Here is a 17,719-nt window from a genome sequence, read left to right on the forward strand (position 1 = left end):
TCCCACCAACAGTGTGGAAGTGTTCCCTTTTCACCACACCCTCTCCAGCAACTGTTATTTTTTGAGTTATTGATAATTGCCATTCTGACTGGAGTTAGGTGGTATCTCAGTGTGATTTTGATTTGCATCTCCTTGATGATTAGTGAGGTCGCACATTTATTCATGTGTCTGTTGGCTGCTCGGATGTCTTCCTTTGAGAAGTGTCTGTTCATATCTTTTGCCATGTTCATGGATTGGAAGAATCAACAATATAAAGATGTCCATTCTACCTAAGGCAATCTACAGATTTAATGTAATACCCATCAAACTGCCAGCAACATTCTTCTCAGAGCTAGAAAAAACAATACAGGAATTCATATGGAAACACAAATGACCAAGAATAGCCAGAACAATCCTCAGCAAATAAAACAAAGCAGGAGTTATCACACTACCAGACTTCAAAATTTACTATAAAGCTACCATAATCAAAACAGCTTGGTATTGGTACAGGAACAGGCATATAGACCAATGGAATAGAATTGAGATTCCAGAAGCAAAATCTCAATTTCTCAACCAACTCATCTTCGACAAAGCCTCCACCACCCACCACTAGGGAGAGGAGAACCTATTCATAAATGATGCTGGGAAAACTGGCTGACCACATGCAGAAGACTCAGAGAAGACCCCTATCTATCCCCATACACAAAAATTAACTCTAAATGGATCAGAGACCTAAATGTAAAGCCTCAAACCATAAGAACCTTAGAAAATGCAGGACATACCCTTATGGAAATTGGAACTGTCTTCCAGTTCCTGAACAAAACCTGAAACCCACAGGCCATAAGAGATAAGATAGACAAGTGGGACCTCATTAAACTGACAAGTTTCTGCAAAGTCAAAGAAACCGTCAAGAGAGCAGGGAGACAGCCCACAGACTGGGAAAAAATATTTGCCAACTCCAAGTCTGACAAAGGCCTACCATCTTGGATCTACAAGGAACTCAAACGTGCTGGAAAGAAAAAAAAACAAACAACCCCATTTTATTTTATTTATATAAGTTCTAGAGTGTGGCTCTTTTCAATTTTTTTTAGGTTTTCTTGGTTTCCTGGCTATAGCTTCAAACTCACCCATTTGTTTATTTTTCTTTTTTAAAATTTTTATTTTATTATAGGAATGTGGGGTTAACTACATTAGTAGGCTGCATGCAGGTGAAGTTTAGCTTCTACCTGGCCCTCATTCCCCCTGGTAATAATCCAAGTTCCTTTTGTGTTGTCATGTGTCTCCCAACCACCTCTCTCCCTCCCTCCCCTAACAGTGCTCAGTGACTGCTGATCCCACCCTTGTACTAATGTGAGTAATGTTCAAGGCCCTCTTCTGAGTGAGAACACGTGACTTTCAGTTCGTTTCTGTGATAGTTCACTTCGTATGATGATCTCCAACTCCATCCAATTTGCTGCAAAGTCCATGATTTTTTTCTTCTTTATGGCTGCATAGTACTCTATTGTGTATATGTACCACATTTTCTTTTTCCAGTCCACTTTCAATGGGCAGTAGGATTGGTTCCATGTTTTTTTGCTCTTGTGAATAGTGAGGCAGTAAAAGTGTGTGCAGGTATCTTTTTTATAGAATGATTTATGCTCTTCTGGGTATATTCACAGGCGAAGGATTGCTGGGTTATTTGGAAGGTCAATTTTTAGTTCTTTTAGAAATTGCTGCACTGCTTTTCATAAAGGTTGCACTAGCTTGCACTCACACCAACTGTATAGAAGCATTCCCTTTTCTCCACATTCGCATAACATCTGTGTTTTTTTTTTACTTATTAATGATAGCCATCCTTTCCAGAGTTAGGTGGTATCTCATTATAGCTTTGATTTGCATTTATCTGATGATTAGTTAGGCTGAGAATTTTTTCATGTATCTGTTGGCTGCTTGTATGTCGTCTTTTGAGAAGTGTCTGTTCATGTCCTTTGCCCACTTTTTAATGGGGTTTGTTTTTTTCCTTTCACTTTGTTTGAGTTCCTTGTAGATCCTGGATGTTAGAGCTTTGTCAGAGGCATAATTTGCAAATATTTTTTTCCCATTCTGTGGATTGTCTCTTTACTCTCCTAATGGTTTCTTTTGCTGTGCAAAAACTTTTAAGTTTGATGAGGTCCCACTTGTCTATCTTAGTTTTTATGGCAATCACCTTTGGGGACCTGTTCAAAAATTGGTTACCTACTCCAGTGTGCATAAAAGTGTTTCCTGCATTTTCTTCTAGGATTCTTTTAGTTTGAGGTTTTATGTTTAGGTCTTTGATCCATTTTGAGATGATTTTTGTATATGGTGATATGTAGGGGTCCAGTTTCATTCTCCTGCATATGGCTAGCCACTTTTCCCAGCACTATTTGCTAAATATGGTCTTCTTTCCCCAGTGATTGTTTTAGGAGCTTTCCCTAAATGATTTGGTTGTTTTTGCTTTCAGAATCTCTGTCCTATTTCATTGGTATATATGCCTATTTTTGTACCAATAGCAGACTGTTTTGGTTACTGTAGCCTTGTAGTAAAGTTTAAAGTCTGGCCAGGCTTGGTGGCTCAGCCTGTAATCCCAGCACTTTGGGAGGCCGAGGCGAGTGGATTGCCTGAGCCCATGGGTTCAAGACCAGCCTGGGCAACTTGGTGAGACCTCGTCTCTACAATAAAATAAAATAAAAATTAGCCAGGAAAGGCAGCACGTGCCTGTATCTCCAGCTACTTGGAAGGCTGAGGCAGAAGAATTGCCGGAGTCTAGCAGGTTGACACTAGGGTGGCGGTGAGTATGCCACAGCACTCCAACCTGGGCAACAGAGTGAGACTCCAACTGGAAAAAAAAAGTTTAAAGTCTGGAAATGTGATACACTCCACTTTGTTCCTTTTGCTGAAGATTGTTTGGGCTATTTGTGCTCTTTTTTGATTCCATATGAATTTTTGTGTTATTGTTTCCAAGTTTGAAAAAAAATGATGTTGGTAATTTGATGGATATTGCATTGAATCTCTAGATTGCCTTGGGTAGGATGGACATCTTGACAATATTGATTCTTCCAATTCATGAGCATGGAATGTTTTTCTGTTTGTGTCCTTTTTATTTCTTTGAGCAGTGTTTTGTTGTTCTTGTAAAGGTCTTTCACTTCTCTGATTAGGTGGATGCCAAGGTATTACTTTTTTGTGGCTATTGTGAATGAGATTGTGCTTTTTATTTGGTTCTCTGCTTGTTGCTAGCATATAAAAATGCAACTGTTTTTTGCACATTGATTTTGTAACTCGAGACCAAAGTTGTTTATCAGTGAGAGGAGGCTTTTGATAGACTCCTTAGGGTTTTCAAGGTATAAAACATATTGTCCACAAAGAGGGATAGCTTAACATCCTCTTTTCCTATTTGGATACCCCTGATTTCCTTTTCTTTCCTGATTGCTCTGGCTAGGACTTCCAAGACTATGTTGAACAGGAGGTGTGAGAGTGGGCATCCTTGTCTTGTTCCCATACTTAGTAAGAATGCGTCCAACTTCTACCTATTGAGCAATATGTTGGCTGTGGGTTTATCATAGATGACTTTTTCTGTTTTGAGGAATGTTCCTTCTATGCCTAAGTGCTCATGGGTTTTTATCAAGGAGGGATGCTGGATTTTGTCAAATGCTTTTTCTGTGTCTAATAATATAATCATATGTGGTTCTTGGTTTTACATCTGTTAATGTGCTGAATTACATTATGGTCTTAAGAATGTTGAACCAGCCCTGAATCCCAGGAATGAAATCCACTTGGTCATGGTAGATGATCTTTGAGATGTGTTGTTGGATCTGATTTGCTAGAATCTTGTTGAACATTTTTGTGTCTATGTTCACCAAGGATACTAGCCTATAATTCACTTTCCTTGTTGGATCTTTGCCAAGTTTGGGTTTCAGTGTGATGTTAGCTTCCTAAAATGAGTAGGAGAGAATTCCATAATTCTCAACTGCCTTATTGCATACTTTCAGTAAGATTGGAATCAGCTCCTCCTTGTATGTCTTGTAGAATTCAGCTGGGATGCCATCTGGTTCCAGGCTTTTTTTTGGCGGAGAGATTTCTTATGACTAAGTCAATTTCCTGTATTGTTATTGGTCTGTTTAGAGTTCCAATTTCTTCTTGTTTTAACTTTGGGAGGTTGCATGATGTCAGAAAGTCCTCCGTTTCCTTTAGGTTTTCTAGTTTATTTGCATACTGGTGTTCACAGTAATCTCTGATAATCTTTTGAATTTCTTCAGGGTCATTTGTGACTTCACTTTTTGCATTTCTAATTGTGTTTATTTGAACTTTCTTTTTCTTTTTTTAGTCATTCTGGCCAGGGGTCATCCATTTGTTTCTTTAAACATACTAAATATAAATGGTTTATAGTCTATAACTGATTATTCCTAGTATCTGATATTTTGTGGGCCTATATTTGCTTTTCTTGTATCTGCTAGTTCTACCACATGGAGTTTTTTTGCATGACTCATTGTGTTTGGTTATGTGCTTTCAAAAAATGTTGAAAATTATGAAACTTTGAATGCAGGCACTTTCCTTCAAAGATAAATGATTTCCTTCCTTCAGATATCTGAGGGCATAACCAGTCAATGACCATCAAGTTCAAGACTTGAAGTTCTTTGTAATGCATAGACAATTCCAGCATGATATTTAATTCTGAACTAAGGCTAATCTGCTTCCAGTTCACACTCATCTTAAAGGCATAGTTCTTTGCATATCAGATTATTATATTATTGTGGGGAAGGTTTTCCTTTTGGCTTAAGTCAATTAATAATATGAAAAAGTGTTCAACAGCATCCATAATTAAGAATATGCACATAAAGTAACAGCAAGTTTTCACTCAACAGAAAGTTTAAAAGTTGATAAACATGCATGGATTTGGGGGGGGAAAGGAGGTACATGAAAATATTAACAATTTTTATCTCTAAAAAAGTAGGCTTTGGATTAAGTGAAAAGGAGAAATACATCTTAGTTTTATTGTATGTGCTTTTATAGTACTTGAAATTTTGGCTCTATGTATAAGTTTTTAAATAAAAATCTGAATTTTAGAATAAATGCCTAAATGCCTTACTTTTTCTTTAAACTTTGGGAAAAGCTTTTTGTGTATCTAAAGTTATAGTGCCTAAAGAACATTTAAAATATATAAAGTGTTGTCAATTTACTGACTGGCTGTTTGGTGCATACAATAGTGAATGAAGTAGAAATGGTTGCCAAAAAATAAGGTGCAAGGAATTGTGCTTTTTGGGTTTGGATTAAAACTTTAGCAGCACAGATCAACAAAACATTCACAGTATTTACGTATTTATTTTTTCTATGTTGATATCAGAGTAAAGCACCTACTGTGACATTGCAGAGATCAAATGGAATATTGTTTGTAGCTTTATGTCTTCTTGAAAGCCCAGGGGCCTTAAACACCTAGAATCAAGGTAGTTGGTACACCTTGAAGAAAGTCAGGGACTTAAATTACTATGCTGAATAAAGGTGTTCTTAATATCTAAAAATTTTAAATATAACTTTTTGTCTACTTTTGTTTTATTTTTATGCAACCATTATCTAGACATGGCAGGTGTGTGTGTGTGTGTGTGTGTGTGTGTGTGTGTGTGTGTGTGTGTGTTTTGTTTTAATTGCTATAATTTAGGGATGTGGTTCCTTTAAAATAGTCAGTTTTCTATTTTTGAAGTTATTGAATTTTCCTTCCTGATCCCTGTTCTTGATTGGACTTAAATCCTCTCATGCTGAGCAGCTCTTCCCAAGTGTACTTGGTGCAAACATTTTAAGAATTACAAATCCAGCTCATGCATGAGCTAAAGATGAGGCATATGGTTATAATCCTAGAACTCAGTTGCCTCCTGGCCAGACAGTAAGATTGAAAACTATTTATGAAGGAGAAAAAGTCTTAGACCATCCACCACAACAATTCTTAGTTTATGTTCTTCTTATAATGACCAAGCAAAATAGTTTACAGTATTTCTTATAACTATACCAAACATAATATTTAAGTTTTCTGATCATGTCTGATCTCTGGATTGATATGGGTGGGAGGGAAAAAATGAAATGTCTAATGCTGTTACATTGTCCAACTTCAGCTTGGAAAAAAAAAATAGCCAAGGATTTTCATTCTAGAATAAATCTTCTTTTTGTGTGTGTGTTGGAGTCTCACTGTCACCCAGACTGGAATACAGTGGCCGCTCCCAGTCACCGCAGCCTCGACTTGCTGGGCTCCAGTGATCCTTCAGTCTCAGCCTTCCAAGTAGCCGGAACTACAGGTGCGTGCTACCACGCACGGCTATTTTTTTTTTTTTTTTGATTTATTGTAGAGATGAGGTCTTGCCAAGTTGCCCAGGCAGGTCTCAAACCCGTGAGCTCAGGCGATCTACTCACCTCGGCCTCCCAAAGCATGGGATTACAGGCTGAGCCGCCGAGCCCAGCTAGAATAAATCTTGAAGTCTGTTTGTATTTTGTTAATTCCTAGGTGAAAAGGTGTTTATATGTCTCTATGGAGCTGCCATAGACATGAATATAAGACTGGATAAGAATTCCTTGATCATTGAGAAAACCTACATATCTCTGGCCAATCAGCGAACAGTAACCATTCACAACCGCAGTAACATCATTGCCCATTTCCAGTGGAAAGTATTTGCAACCCAGGAAGAGGAGGAAAGAGAAAAGCGTAGGTATGTAATAAAAAATCACCTATATGGAGTAATTTAGGAGAGATAGTATAAAATTCAGTTATTATGAAAAATAATAACTTTTATCATAAGTATTTAACCAACTCAACCCATTCAGATGTTTCTAACTTGGTTCCAGTGTTTGATGCTCTTTTAAAGAATGTGAGCTGAGCTGGGTGGAACAGAATGCTGTCCAGCCTCAGCTAATCTTAACCTAGTTATAATTTAGCAGTAATGTAACGCCTAGATTTTAAAGATCAAATATATCATTCCTTACTATTCTTTCAAAACAAATCTACATGTCAGTATTCTTTTCATAACTCTAACCAGGTTGATCAGCTTTCATAATGGGTTTCTTTTGAATCGGCATCAATGTGGAATTTTTTTTTCAGTGAAAAGATATTCCAGAAAATATTAAGAATGAGGAAAAAGAAGGGCTTAGATATAACAGTTTTAATATTCTAAGTTTTAGTAGCATTGCTCAATCCCTGCAAACCATATAATTTAATAATTATTTCTTATTGGTATCTTTAATATTCTGCTTTTTAAAATGATACTTCAGGCAGTGGAGAAAATTAATAAAACGTAAAACCAGACTGTTTTAACTAATCTCATCACTGTTACATTTTGAATATTTCTTTTTACTGAATCCATCCTTGCCTCTTTTAAACACCATTTTCATTTTTATCTTCTTCTAGCCTCCCTGAATTAACACTTTTGCTGCTTTCATTGGAATTTATTTTAGCCTTTTTTATTTGCCTCTCCATTTTCATTAAAGATTAGCCCTGGGAAGCTTCAAAGCTTTGTTTAAAATCAAGTTAGTATGTGATAAAAATAAAAGTCTTAGGTACATGGAAACCAGGCAGAACTCCTCCCAGTGTGCTGTCCCTAATTGAATCAGTAGGAGCCGCAACAATGACGGGACACATTGGGCCAGAAGCTTTGTCATTCAGACAATGAGCTTTAATCACTGGATCGCCACTGTGCTATCTTTAAAAAGTATGGAAAGAAAAACCATTCCTGCCTAAAAACTTTATTTGGCCTCATGGCATAGAAATATCCATGATTTTAAAAGGCAAGAGGAAATTGCTTCTTCACTGCTTCCTTTGCCCTGATTCCGCAGCTCACATGCGCTCACCAGCGATCAGAATGACCCAAACACGTTTAAAGAGAAAGCGGGTGAGGGGTTCCAAATAAAGAAAGTGAAACAGCAGTCAAAGTAGTGTTTCAATGTCACACTTGTCCCATGGGCATAATCTTTTAGGGAGAATGAGTTCACATTATGAGGGAAAACCAGCTTTGATTTCAGCCATGTCTCTGTGTCTGACTATATGAATAGTATAAGACTGATGCAATACAAGTGTTCAAGAAGTATATAAGAAAGTTAACTTCAATTTCTAGATCAATTGACCTCCCATATGACTCAGCAATCCTCCTTCTGGGAGTATACCTGGAAGAACTCAAATCATTCTAAAAAAAACATGATACCTGCATACGCATATTTATTGCAGCACTATTCACAATAGCAAAAACATGGAACCAACACTGCTATCCATAGAAGGTGGACTAGATTTCTTTAAATGTGGTACATATATATGATGGAATATTATGCAGCCATGAAGAAGGACAAAATTATGGGCTTCGCAACAACTTGGATGAATTTAGAGTCTGACGTATCAGTAATCTATCACACAAACAAAGAACTGAATACCACATGTTCTCCCTCATCAGTGGGTCCTGAACATTTATCACAATACTACAATAGAGGCATCAGCAGTAGCAGGACACTACCAGGGAGGGAGTGGGGGTACATAACATCACTAAGGATACCTGATTCTAAACCAGAAGTGAGGATCAGTGAGAGGCCCAAACTTCACCTGTACATAGACCACTTGTGTACTTAATCCTAACTTGTAGCCGCATCTTTAAAATAAAATAAAGAGGAAAAAAAGTTAATTTCGGCAAACTCTAGAAAAATTAAAACTGATTGTTATCAGAGATGCTAAAACATAGAGAATACGATTTCAGCCACAGTGGATGGGCATTTATCTATTTTTCCCACTCACAGCCCTATCTCTTTAATATTGTCTTTTACTCTTATTCTTTCTTTTCTCTTGCATTGTCTTTCTTTATCTCTCATGCTCTTTCTAGTATTTCTTCTGGCAATTTTTTGTTACAAGGAGAAAATATAGGGTAGCATTTTCATAACCATGACTGGAAGCCTAATTTTATCATCTAGGATCATGGCCCTCTCTTAAACGATGAACTTTAAAAATGGTTTCATATAAGTAAGAATAGCTTCGCTTTCACTTTGGGTGACATATAACTACATAGCCCCTCTTTCTTCAACTTGATTGTTTTTATTGAAGTAAAGACTCTATTGAATGTCCTCTCCGCTCTTCCTCTCCCCTTCCTGAGGGCCAAGAACCTCGGCCAAGAGAGAAAATGGATGCCAGTTATTCTGCTCTTTTATTAGGCTAGGGTGGTACTTCCTGTTCATCTCTCTTGTTCCTTGATACATCTCCAAGCATGCCACAACTTTTATATTATTAGCCATGGATTCTTGTCCTTGAAGTAACTGCCATGAGATGCCTATCATATTGAAAAGCAAGGCAAGTACAGAGATATTTGCATTTTACTAAACATATAGCACCTGTCTCTGGATAGCTGTCCCTCTGGAGGTGGTAGTGCTCTTGCTATGGATGTCACAGATTCTCAGGTTGTGTCCCAGTCCACACATCAGTGGCAGATAAAGCAGAATGTTCTTTGACAGCTGGCTTGTGGGCAGAGGTTTGCCCATCCCTGAAAAGAAGCAGTGAGAACTTTAGCTCATGGGATGAATCCTCTCTTAAACTCCCTTCAAGACCTGCACAGGTGTCCCTGGCTTTATTATTTTTATGTTTGATTCTCTTGCTCATGATGGTAAGTGAATTCGTCCATTTCCCCCCTTCCTCCAGCAGCCTCTCTGGTTAAAAATGTAGAAAGAATGGTCAACTTTGGTTTTGAACGTGGAACAGAGAGAACCTATTCTAAATGAACTGATATGTAGTTATATATTTCTAGAGACTAAAACTTCCCTTTTCAGCATTCCATGACCTAAGATTGCTGTTGTTGTTGTTGTTCTTGTTTATCTCAATAGCTTTAGGAAGTACAAATAGTTTTTGGTTACAAGATTGCATTGTATAGTGGTGATGAAGTTTGAGCTTTAAGTGTGCCAACCACCCCCACCTGTGCACATTGTACCTGATAGGTGATTTTTCCTCCCCCCCCCCCCCCGTCCCTTCTCCCCTTCATCTTCTGAATCTTCAATGTTCATTATATCATTCTCTATGCCTTTTCAAATCCTGATTTAGCTCCCAATTATAAGTGAGAACATGCAGCATTTTGTTTTCTGTTCCTGAGTTAGTTCACTTAGGACGATGTTCTCCAATTCTATATAAGTTGCTGCAAAAGACATTATTTTATTCTTTTTGATAGCTGAATAGTATCCCTTAGTGTATATATTCTACATTTTCATTATCCACTGATCAGTTGATGGTCATTTAGGTTGAGTCCACATCTTTGCAACTGTGAATTATGCTACAATGAATATGCAGGTACAGGTGTCTTTTTAATATAATGACCTCTGTTCCTTTGGGTAGATACCTAGCAGTGGGATTTCTGGATTAAATGGTAGATCTACTTTTAGGTCTTTGAGAAATCTCTATGCCAATTTCAATAGAGGTTATACTAACTTACACTCCCACCAACAGTGTATTAAGTGTTCCCTTTTCTTTGCATCTGCACCAGCATCTTTTTTTTTAATTTTTATTTTTTAATAATGGCCATTTTGACTGGTATAAGGTAGTAGTATCTCATTGTGGTTTTAATTTGCATTTCCCTGATGATTGCTGATGTTGAAATTTTTTTCATATGTTTGTTGGCCATTTGTATATCTTCTTTTGAGAAATGTCTGCTTATGTCATTTGCCCACTTCTTAATGGGGTTATTTGCCTTTTTTTCTGATTTGTTTGAGTTATTTGTAGATTCTGGATGTTAGGCCCTTGCCAGATGTATATCTTGCAAATATCTTCTCCCATTCTGTAGGTTACTTATTTGCTCTGTTGATTGTTTCTTTTGCTGTGCAGAAGCTTTTTAGTTTAATTAAGTCCCATTTATTTATTTTTGTTTTTATTGCATTTGCTTTTGGCTATAAATTTAGCTATAAATTTTTTAGCTATAAATTTTTTAGCTAGGCTGATGTCCAGAAGAGTCTTTACTCGGTTTTCTTCTAGGATTTTTGTCGTTTCAGGTCTGACATTTAAGTCCTTAATCCATCTTGAGTTAATTTTTGTATCTGGGGAGAGATAGGAATCAAGTTTCATTTTTCTACATGTAGCTATCCAGTTTTCTCAGCACCATTTGTTGAATGGCGTCAAGTATCTAAGATTCAACTTCTATGTAAACTTCCAGGTAAGACTAAAGAGCCTGCTCACTGCTTTCCTGGCTGTTTAACAAGGTCTACATTGTGTCCTGAGGCATTTATCTCCAGGGGCTGAAAGTTACTCAAAGATCACTTTGAGGAAGTTAATAGCTTTAATGGATATCCTCAAGTCCTATTCTACCCATGAAGATTTATTGTCTTCTAGCATCAGATGATGACCGAAGACTTCTTCTTCCAGTGCAGGAATTTCAACCCAAGGAGTCCCTATTTCCATTCTGAGAATGATGGACATCCTCTCTATCTATCTCAGCATGTTGCTGCAAACCTTAGGACACATGTCCAGATTTGGGGACACGGGGATCTTCCCATGTTCCAGACTTTGGTAATGAGGATATCCCTCTCCTTAGGAAGACATTCTGGGCTGTAAAAAAAAATTTTTTTTAACTTTGGAATCAGATACAGGGATCATCAAAAATACTTTTTTTTATTCTCTCTCTTTCTTGATGTTTTTCTGGGGCTTGTGGAGAAATTAATCTTTTTAGAAATGGAGGCTGCATTCATTCTCCTTGCTTCCTCACCCTTGTCCTGAGGGATTTAAAAACATTCTGCAAGATTCTTTCATCTTCATTCTCATCACATTTATGTTTTCAGAGACTCAGCATGGGCTTTAAGGATTTTTTCTCCCATTTTCTTCAGCAAGGTCATGGCCATTGTCTCAATGGCAGCTGGCTCTAATTCTAACTTTTCTCTGTACAAGAACTCCCAGAATTCTCAATGGAGCCCCCAAAGTGGTCAGCATGGATTTATTCCAAAACAATCAAGTGTAGGAAATGACACATTTCTTTAGATAAATCAGTTTTAATTGGACTTTGAACCTACCACATGGGTCATAATAAACTTAATCTCAGTTATGTTTGGAGGCCCTTTTCCTTCCCCTAGGGTTTATACAAAAATCTGAAGTCATACCTGGAAAACAGGAAGAGGACCTCTAATCCTCAGTTTATAATAGTCATCACAGAATTGCTCATTGTTCAGGGTCACATAGTTCTGGAGGATGGCTCCATTCCTTTCATGCCAAATGTGGGCATGGGAGTATTTCTTACAGCTCTTGACACCATGGCCCTTAGTTTTTAATCCTCTCAGTATCCAGTTACCACCTAGTGTGAATGCTTCAAGGGAGCAGAGTGCAGGTCTTGAGCAACTCAAGATGAAGGAGTGTTACTGGTCCAATCCTACTGCACCTGAGATACAAGTCTTCCATGCTGACTATAATCTATAGACTGGCCTGTACTTGATGCCTGAGGGTGACAGTGTTGGTGTCTACCAGACCATTTGTAAAATGGGTTAAGTTCATGGTTTTACAGTAAGAGAAGGCTGTTCTGTTATTATACTCTCTGTTGAGAAGTCTCATCTGTAAAACAGGATCACCTCTGAGTGTAAGAAACTATGACTATTAGCAGGACAAGATAGCAGAACAGTAGACTGAGATATATGAAAGTCCTTGTTGGAGTCAAGCCAGCTGAAGCTAGTGATGTACATCTCTTCTTTAGACTCTTGGCCATGGCTCCAGTTCTCCATCAAAGAATAAAGCAGAAGACATCCAGTACCCCTTCCTCCCCTTTGTCTGTTACTGACCTGGAGTTGCAACAGCATGGGAGCCTTTGGGAATTTCTGTTTTCTGGTGCAAGGTTTGAGTTCATCATACCCTCAGTTCATGAAGCATTTGCATCCTTGGTCCACACAAAGCATTTTATTTGTTTTCTTGCATCCCCATTCTCATTAATTCCCCCCAAAATACCTTTCTGATATGTTAATGTATGTCTTTTTATATGAATCTGTTCTTGCAAAATATTGCTTTGAGGGGAGAGAGAGAGGTCATATTTTGTATTCTATTCTGTTTTCTCCTTTCTTCACCATACTCTGTGTTTAAAATCCACTCATGTGGTTCTGTGTTTATTCAATTCATTGGTCTACCTGCTGCATATCATGCTATGTTGTGCAACACCACATTTTACCAGTGCACTCTTCTGGTGATGGCATCTATGGGCTCATGCCAATGTCTGGATATTAGGCAACCATGGAAGAATCTTTAGTGCTTCAGTCTGAGAATTGATTAACATTTAATGTTAAAAATGACTTGGTTTCTATTTTAAAAACAAATACAGTGTGAACCAATACAATTTGGAAATAAAGATAAGCACAAAGATGAAGGTAAAAATCAATTCTAATCCTTCCAACTCAGAGAAGACCACAATTATTTTAGTATCTCTAAATCTGCTCTTTTTCCCAATAAGTATGTTTTTTTTTAATTTCTTTCTCTTTTTTATTGCAAAATTGGAATTACTCTATACATTATATTTTATAACCTGCTTTTTCACTATAAAATATTTGACATTTGAAAATGATGTTAAATATTCTTTTAAAATATCATTTTTAATAGCTGCTTATTATTCCCTTGATACAGATGCAGCGTAGGAGGCATTGTAGCATATTGGCTAGCACCAGGGTGTTCAAAAGGCCCTATTTTTTCTTTTTTCTTTCTTTCTTTCTTTCTTTCTTTCTTTCTTTCTTTCTCTCTCTCTCTCTCTCTCTCTCTCTCTCTCTCTCTCTCTCTTTCTCTCTCTCTCTTTCTTTCTTTCTCTCCGTCTCTCTTTCTTTCTTTCTCTCTTTCTCTCTCTCTCTTTCTCTCTTTTTCTTTCTCTCTCTCTCTCTGTTTCTCTTTCTTTCTTTCTTTCTCTGTCTCTCTTTCTTTCTTCCTCTCTCTTTCTCTCTCTCTTTCTCTCTTTCTTTCTTTCTTTCTCTTGCTCTCTCTCTTTTGTTGTTGTTTTTTGAGATAGAGTTTCACTCTGTTACCCAGGCTGAAGTGCGGTAGCATGATCACAGCTCAACACAGCCTCAAACTCCTGGGCTCAAGCAATCCTTCTTCCTCAGCCTCCTAAGTAGCTAGGGCTACAGGTATGTGCCACCATGCCTGGATAATTTTTCTATTTTTTGCCCAGGAAGGTGTCGAACTCCTGGCCTCAAGTGATCCTCCTGTTTTAGCCTCCTGTAGTGCTAGGATTAGAGGAGTGAGCCACCATGCCTGGCAAAAGACCCTGTTTGAAGTCCAGGTGTGTGATCTGGGACAAGTTATTTAAACTTTTTGAGCCTCGGTTTCATCATCTATGAAATGGGAATGATAATAATAATAATTACCTCATGTGGTGGTTATAAGTATTAAGTTACACGATACATGTGAAGGGTTTAGCAAGTATCCAATACACATAATGTTTATGATTCCCATTTTTGCTTAACCAATGCTTCAGTATCTTATCCAATTTACCCAGTTCAACTGGTGTCATTCCAGCATTTTGATAAACATCTTTATAGCTATCTCTTTGTTTATATCCATGAACTTTTAAAATTTATTCCTGCAAGTGGAAATTTTTGTTTCTGATGGTTTATAATTTATAAGTTTTTCAGATAGGAATCAAATAACAATAAAAAAAGAAATGGATTATTTTATCTCTGTGAACTGAGTTGTCTTTAATTTGCCCTGCTCTGCCCAGCAGTGTGGAAGGACTGCTACCAGTTACCTTGGAACTGCTTCCTACCTGGCAATAAAAAGCAAGAACAGAATATTTTTCTTCCTTGGAACCAGAACACACTGAGCCCATTTCTTTGACTTCTTTATTCTATGTGACCAAAGGAACCTGAAGACACAAGTTATTAAAAGAGTTATTTGACAATATTAACAATATTTGGAGTTGGGACAGGAATTCAGTGACCCTAAGCTCCAACTCAGCACTCACCTCGCTAAATAATTTGTCTCTGACCACTGGTAATACTAGTACAATGCTGGGAATGTGGTCATATGTTATCAGAGAAAATAAAATTCAGTGTGCAAAGTTCAGGAAAATGTGAACATGGCTCTGGAGAGGGTAATAAGTGGAGAGTTCAGGGAGGCTGCTGTTCTCACTTATCTTGATGGATATTAGCAACTAGAAAGAGAGAGAAAAGGAGATATCTGTAAGTGTGGCTTGAGCATTTTATAAGCTTAACAGCTTAGTGATTGCCTGTGGTTGACAGAGGGAGAAAACGGGTATGTATGGAGCACCAGCTTTGTCCCAGGAACTGCACCAGGGCTTTGGTCACAACCCTCAACACGTTCTTCTGATGGTGGCACTCCTGTGATCTCTAACAAGAGATGGCACTGAGGCTTAGGGGAATTGGGCAATCCCCAAAGCCACAGAGATAGTAAATAGGTCATAAATCAGTATACAAACCTAGTCCTTGCTGGCTCCAGGTTCTATACTCTAGGGTAAGTAACAGCTAAGAAAGAATTAAAGCTAAGCATATTTAAAAGGAACAAAATTGTCCTTGCTGTGTAAGAGGCAGGATAGATGTTAAATATTTAAGAAGTAGCCAGAAAAACACAATTACCTCAAAGAAAATATTTGTCCAGATATACATAGGGCTTAGGAGTGAACCAATGAGCAACTGAAGCTCTGAGAGGTCTGAGGACTGAACACAAGGTTATCCAGTATGTCTTACTTGGGGCCAAGAAGGGACCTCCTCAGGGTGATGGTGATGGGTGAGGATATTTCCTGGATGATGGACAGGAGGGAAGCTCTTTACAAGGTTTTTTATGGGAGTACCAAAATGAATCTTGCATTTCCTGTGTTTTCTTTAGAATCTGTGATGATCTGATCAAAGAGGAAAAGGATGAGACCGATGAGTTTCTTGAAGAGTGCATTATTGATCCTTTACTCCGAGAACAACTTTCCATTCTGTCCCGCACCTTTGAGAATCAGAAGAGGCTGGTTCAGGGAGACAGCATGCTCTTCTTAGATAGCATTTTTACCATGGAGCCCCTGGTGAGCACTTAAATAAAAACTGACCATATAGTAAATGTAAATGGGAGCACAGGGCTTGTTTCAGTGGAAGTACCCACTCTGGGATTGAAATAATGAGTTCTGAGAAAGTAAAGAGTCCATCTGAAGAGCCTCATCATCATAAGACTGTAGATGAAAGTTAATGGTATGAATTGTCATGGGTCACATTTATAGATCACAATTCCTGTGCACCAATCAGTGTTGAACAATTCATATGAATTACCCATTAATTTCAGTTGTGCCTGTATTATCTTACAACAACCCTACAAGATATAATTAGAATCTCATTCAACAGATGAGGAAACTAAGACTTAGAGAAATTTTATAACTTGCTCAAGGCCAAACAGCTAATGCCAGTAGTTAGAAATTCATCCCTGATTGCCATGACTATAGAACAGAATTTCTCAACCTTGGCACTGTTGGCATTTGAGGCTAGATAATTCTCTGTCCTGAATGCATCTCTACTTTTATCCACTTGCTGCTAGTGTGACAGCCAAAACTGTCTTCATGCACTGCCAAATATACCCTGGTGGGCAAAATCACCTGGGTTAACAACTGTCTTATCCTTAATTCATTCAATGAATACTCATTGACTGTATGGTCTGTAGCAGGTACATTGTATATTACAAGCATTGATGAACAAAACAGATGTGGTCCTTGACCTCACAGTCTACCTAGTGAGAGCTGCACCAGAATTAGAATGGGTCTGTCTGATTCCACAGACTAAAGTTTTAACCACTCTCCCCATTGCCTCAAAATGAAAGTGGCTAGTAGTTTGTATATTTACCACATGCTAGGCATGGTGCTATGTGCTTTCTATGTACATTAGCTCACACTTAGCAGGCATAGAGTGATACATGAACAAAAACAGCAGTATGAGTTGAGGAAGGCCACTGCTAGTTAGAGGTGTTGGGTTATTGCCATTTAAACTAGTTGGAGAAAAGACATGAGTGCAAGGACACACTAGAATACAAGGTCATTTGTGGGAAATACCACTGACTTATGCAGACTTGTTTTCCTTACATCAACACTTCCAAATTGTTATTAAAGGACTCATAAGCGGACCCTGAACATTTACTATAATACTATAAGAAAGGGATTGACAGTAGCAGGAAACTGCCAGGGGAGAGAGTAGGGGCACATAACAGCAATAAGCGTACCTGATCTCAAACCAGGCAAAGTGGCGACTAAAGGGAGGCCCAAACTTTACCTGTATGGTGACTACTTGTATACCTCATCCTGAATTGTACCCCACATCTCTAAAATAAAAAAATTAGACTGGGCTCAGTGGCTCAGCCTGTAATCCCAGCACTTTGGGAGGCCAAGAGGAGTGGATTGCCTGAGCCTACAAGTTCAAGACCAGCCCGGGCAACTTAGTGAGACCTCATCTCTACAATAAATAAAAAACAGCCAGTAGTGGTAGTGTGTGCCTGTAGTTCCGGCTACTTGGAAGGCTGATGCAAAAGGATCACTGGAGCCCAGCAGGTTGATGCTGGGGTGGCTGTGAGTGTGCCACTATACTCCGTCTGGGTGACAGAGTGAGACTCCAACTCAAAAAAAAAAAAATTAATTAATTTTTTTTAAAAGGAATATAACATAGAAACTCAGGAGTTCCATGGCTAAATAAATTTGAGAAACCATAGATACAACATTGCTCTAAAAGTTTTCTTGTTGTAAGACTTTGGAAAGTCTTTAATATACTAATGTGTGTTTTAAAACTCCAGTGAAATCTATCCCCTTGGAGATATCCTCTGAGACTG

The 17,719-nt window shown here is 38.0% G+C and overlaps 1 protein-coding gene across 1 annotated transcript in view; it reads left to right on the forward strand.

The window, feature by feature from the left end:
• The window catches only part of LOC103274674 (hydrocephalus-inducing protein homolog), a gene marked incomplete at its 3' end in the record, with an annotated part of 68,845 nt that extends 52,904 nt beyond the window's left edge, over positions 1-15,941 (forward strand). Inside the window, exons 7-8 of the mRNA XM_008072109.2 lie at positions 6,464-6,665; positions 15,758-15,941. Of these exons, the coding sequence (XP_008070300.1) occupies positions 6,464-6,665; positions 15,758-15,941 (386 nt within the window). The remainder of the gene's footprint in view (positions 1-6,463; positions 6,666-15,757) is intronic.
• Between the last annotated feature and the right edge of the window lie 1,778 nt (positions 15,942-17,719).

Source organism: Carlito syrichta, unplaced genomic scaffold (genome assembly GCF_000164805.1).
Source record: "Carlito syrichta isolate Samal-C Ts95f unplaced genomic scaffold, Tarsius_syrichta-2.0.1 Scaffold114254, whole genome shotgun sequence".
Taxonomy (NCBI): Eukaryota; Metazoa; Chordata; class Mammalia; order Primates; family Tarsiidae; genus Carlito; species Carlito syrichta.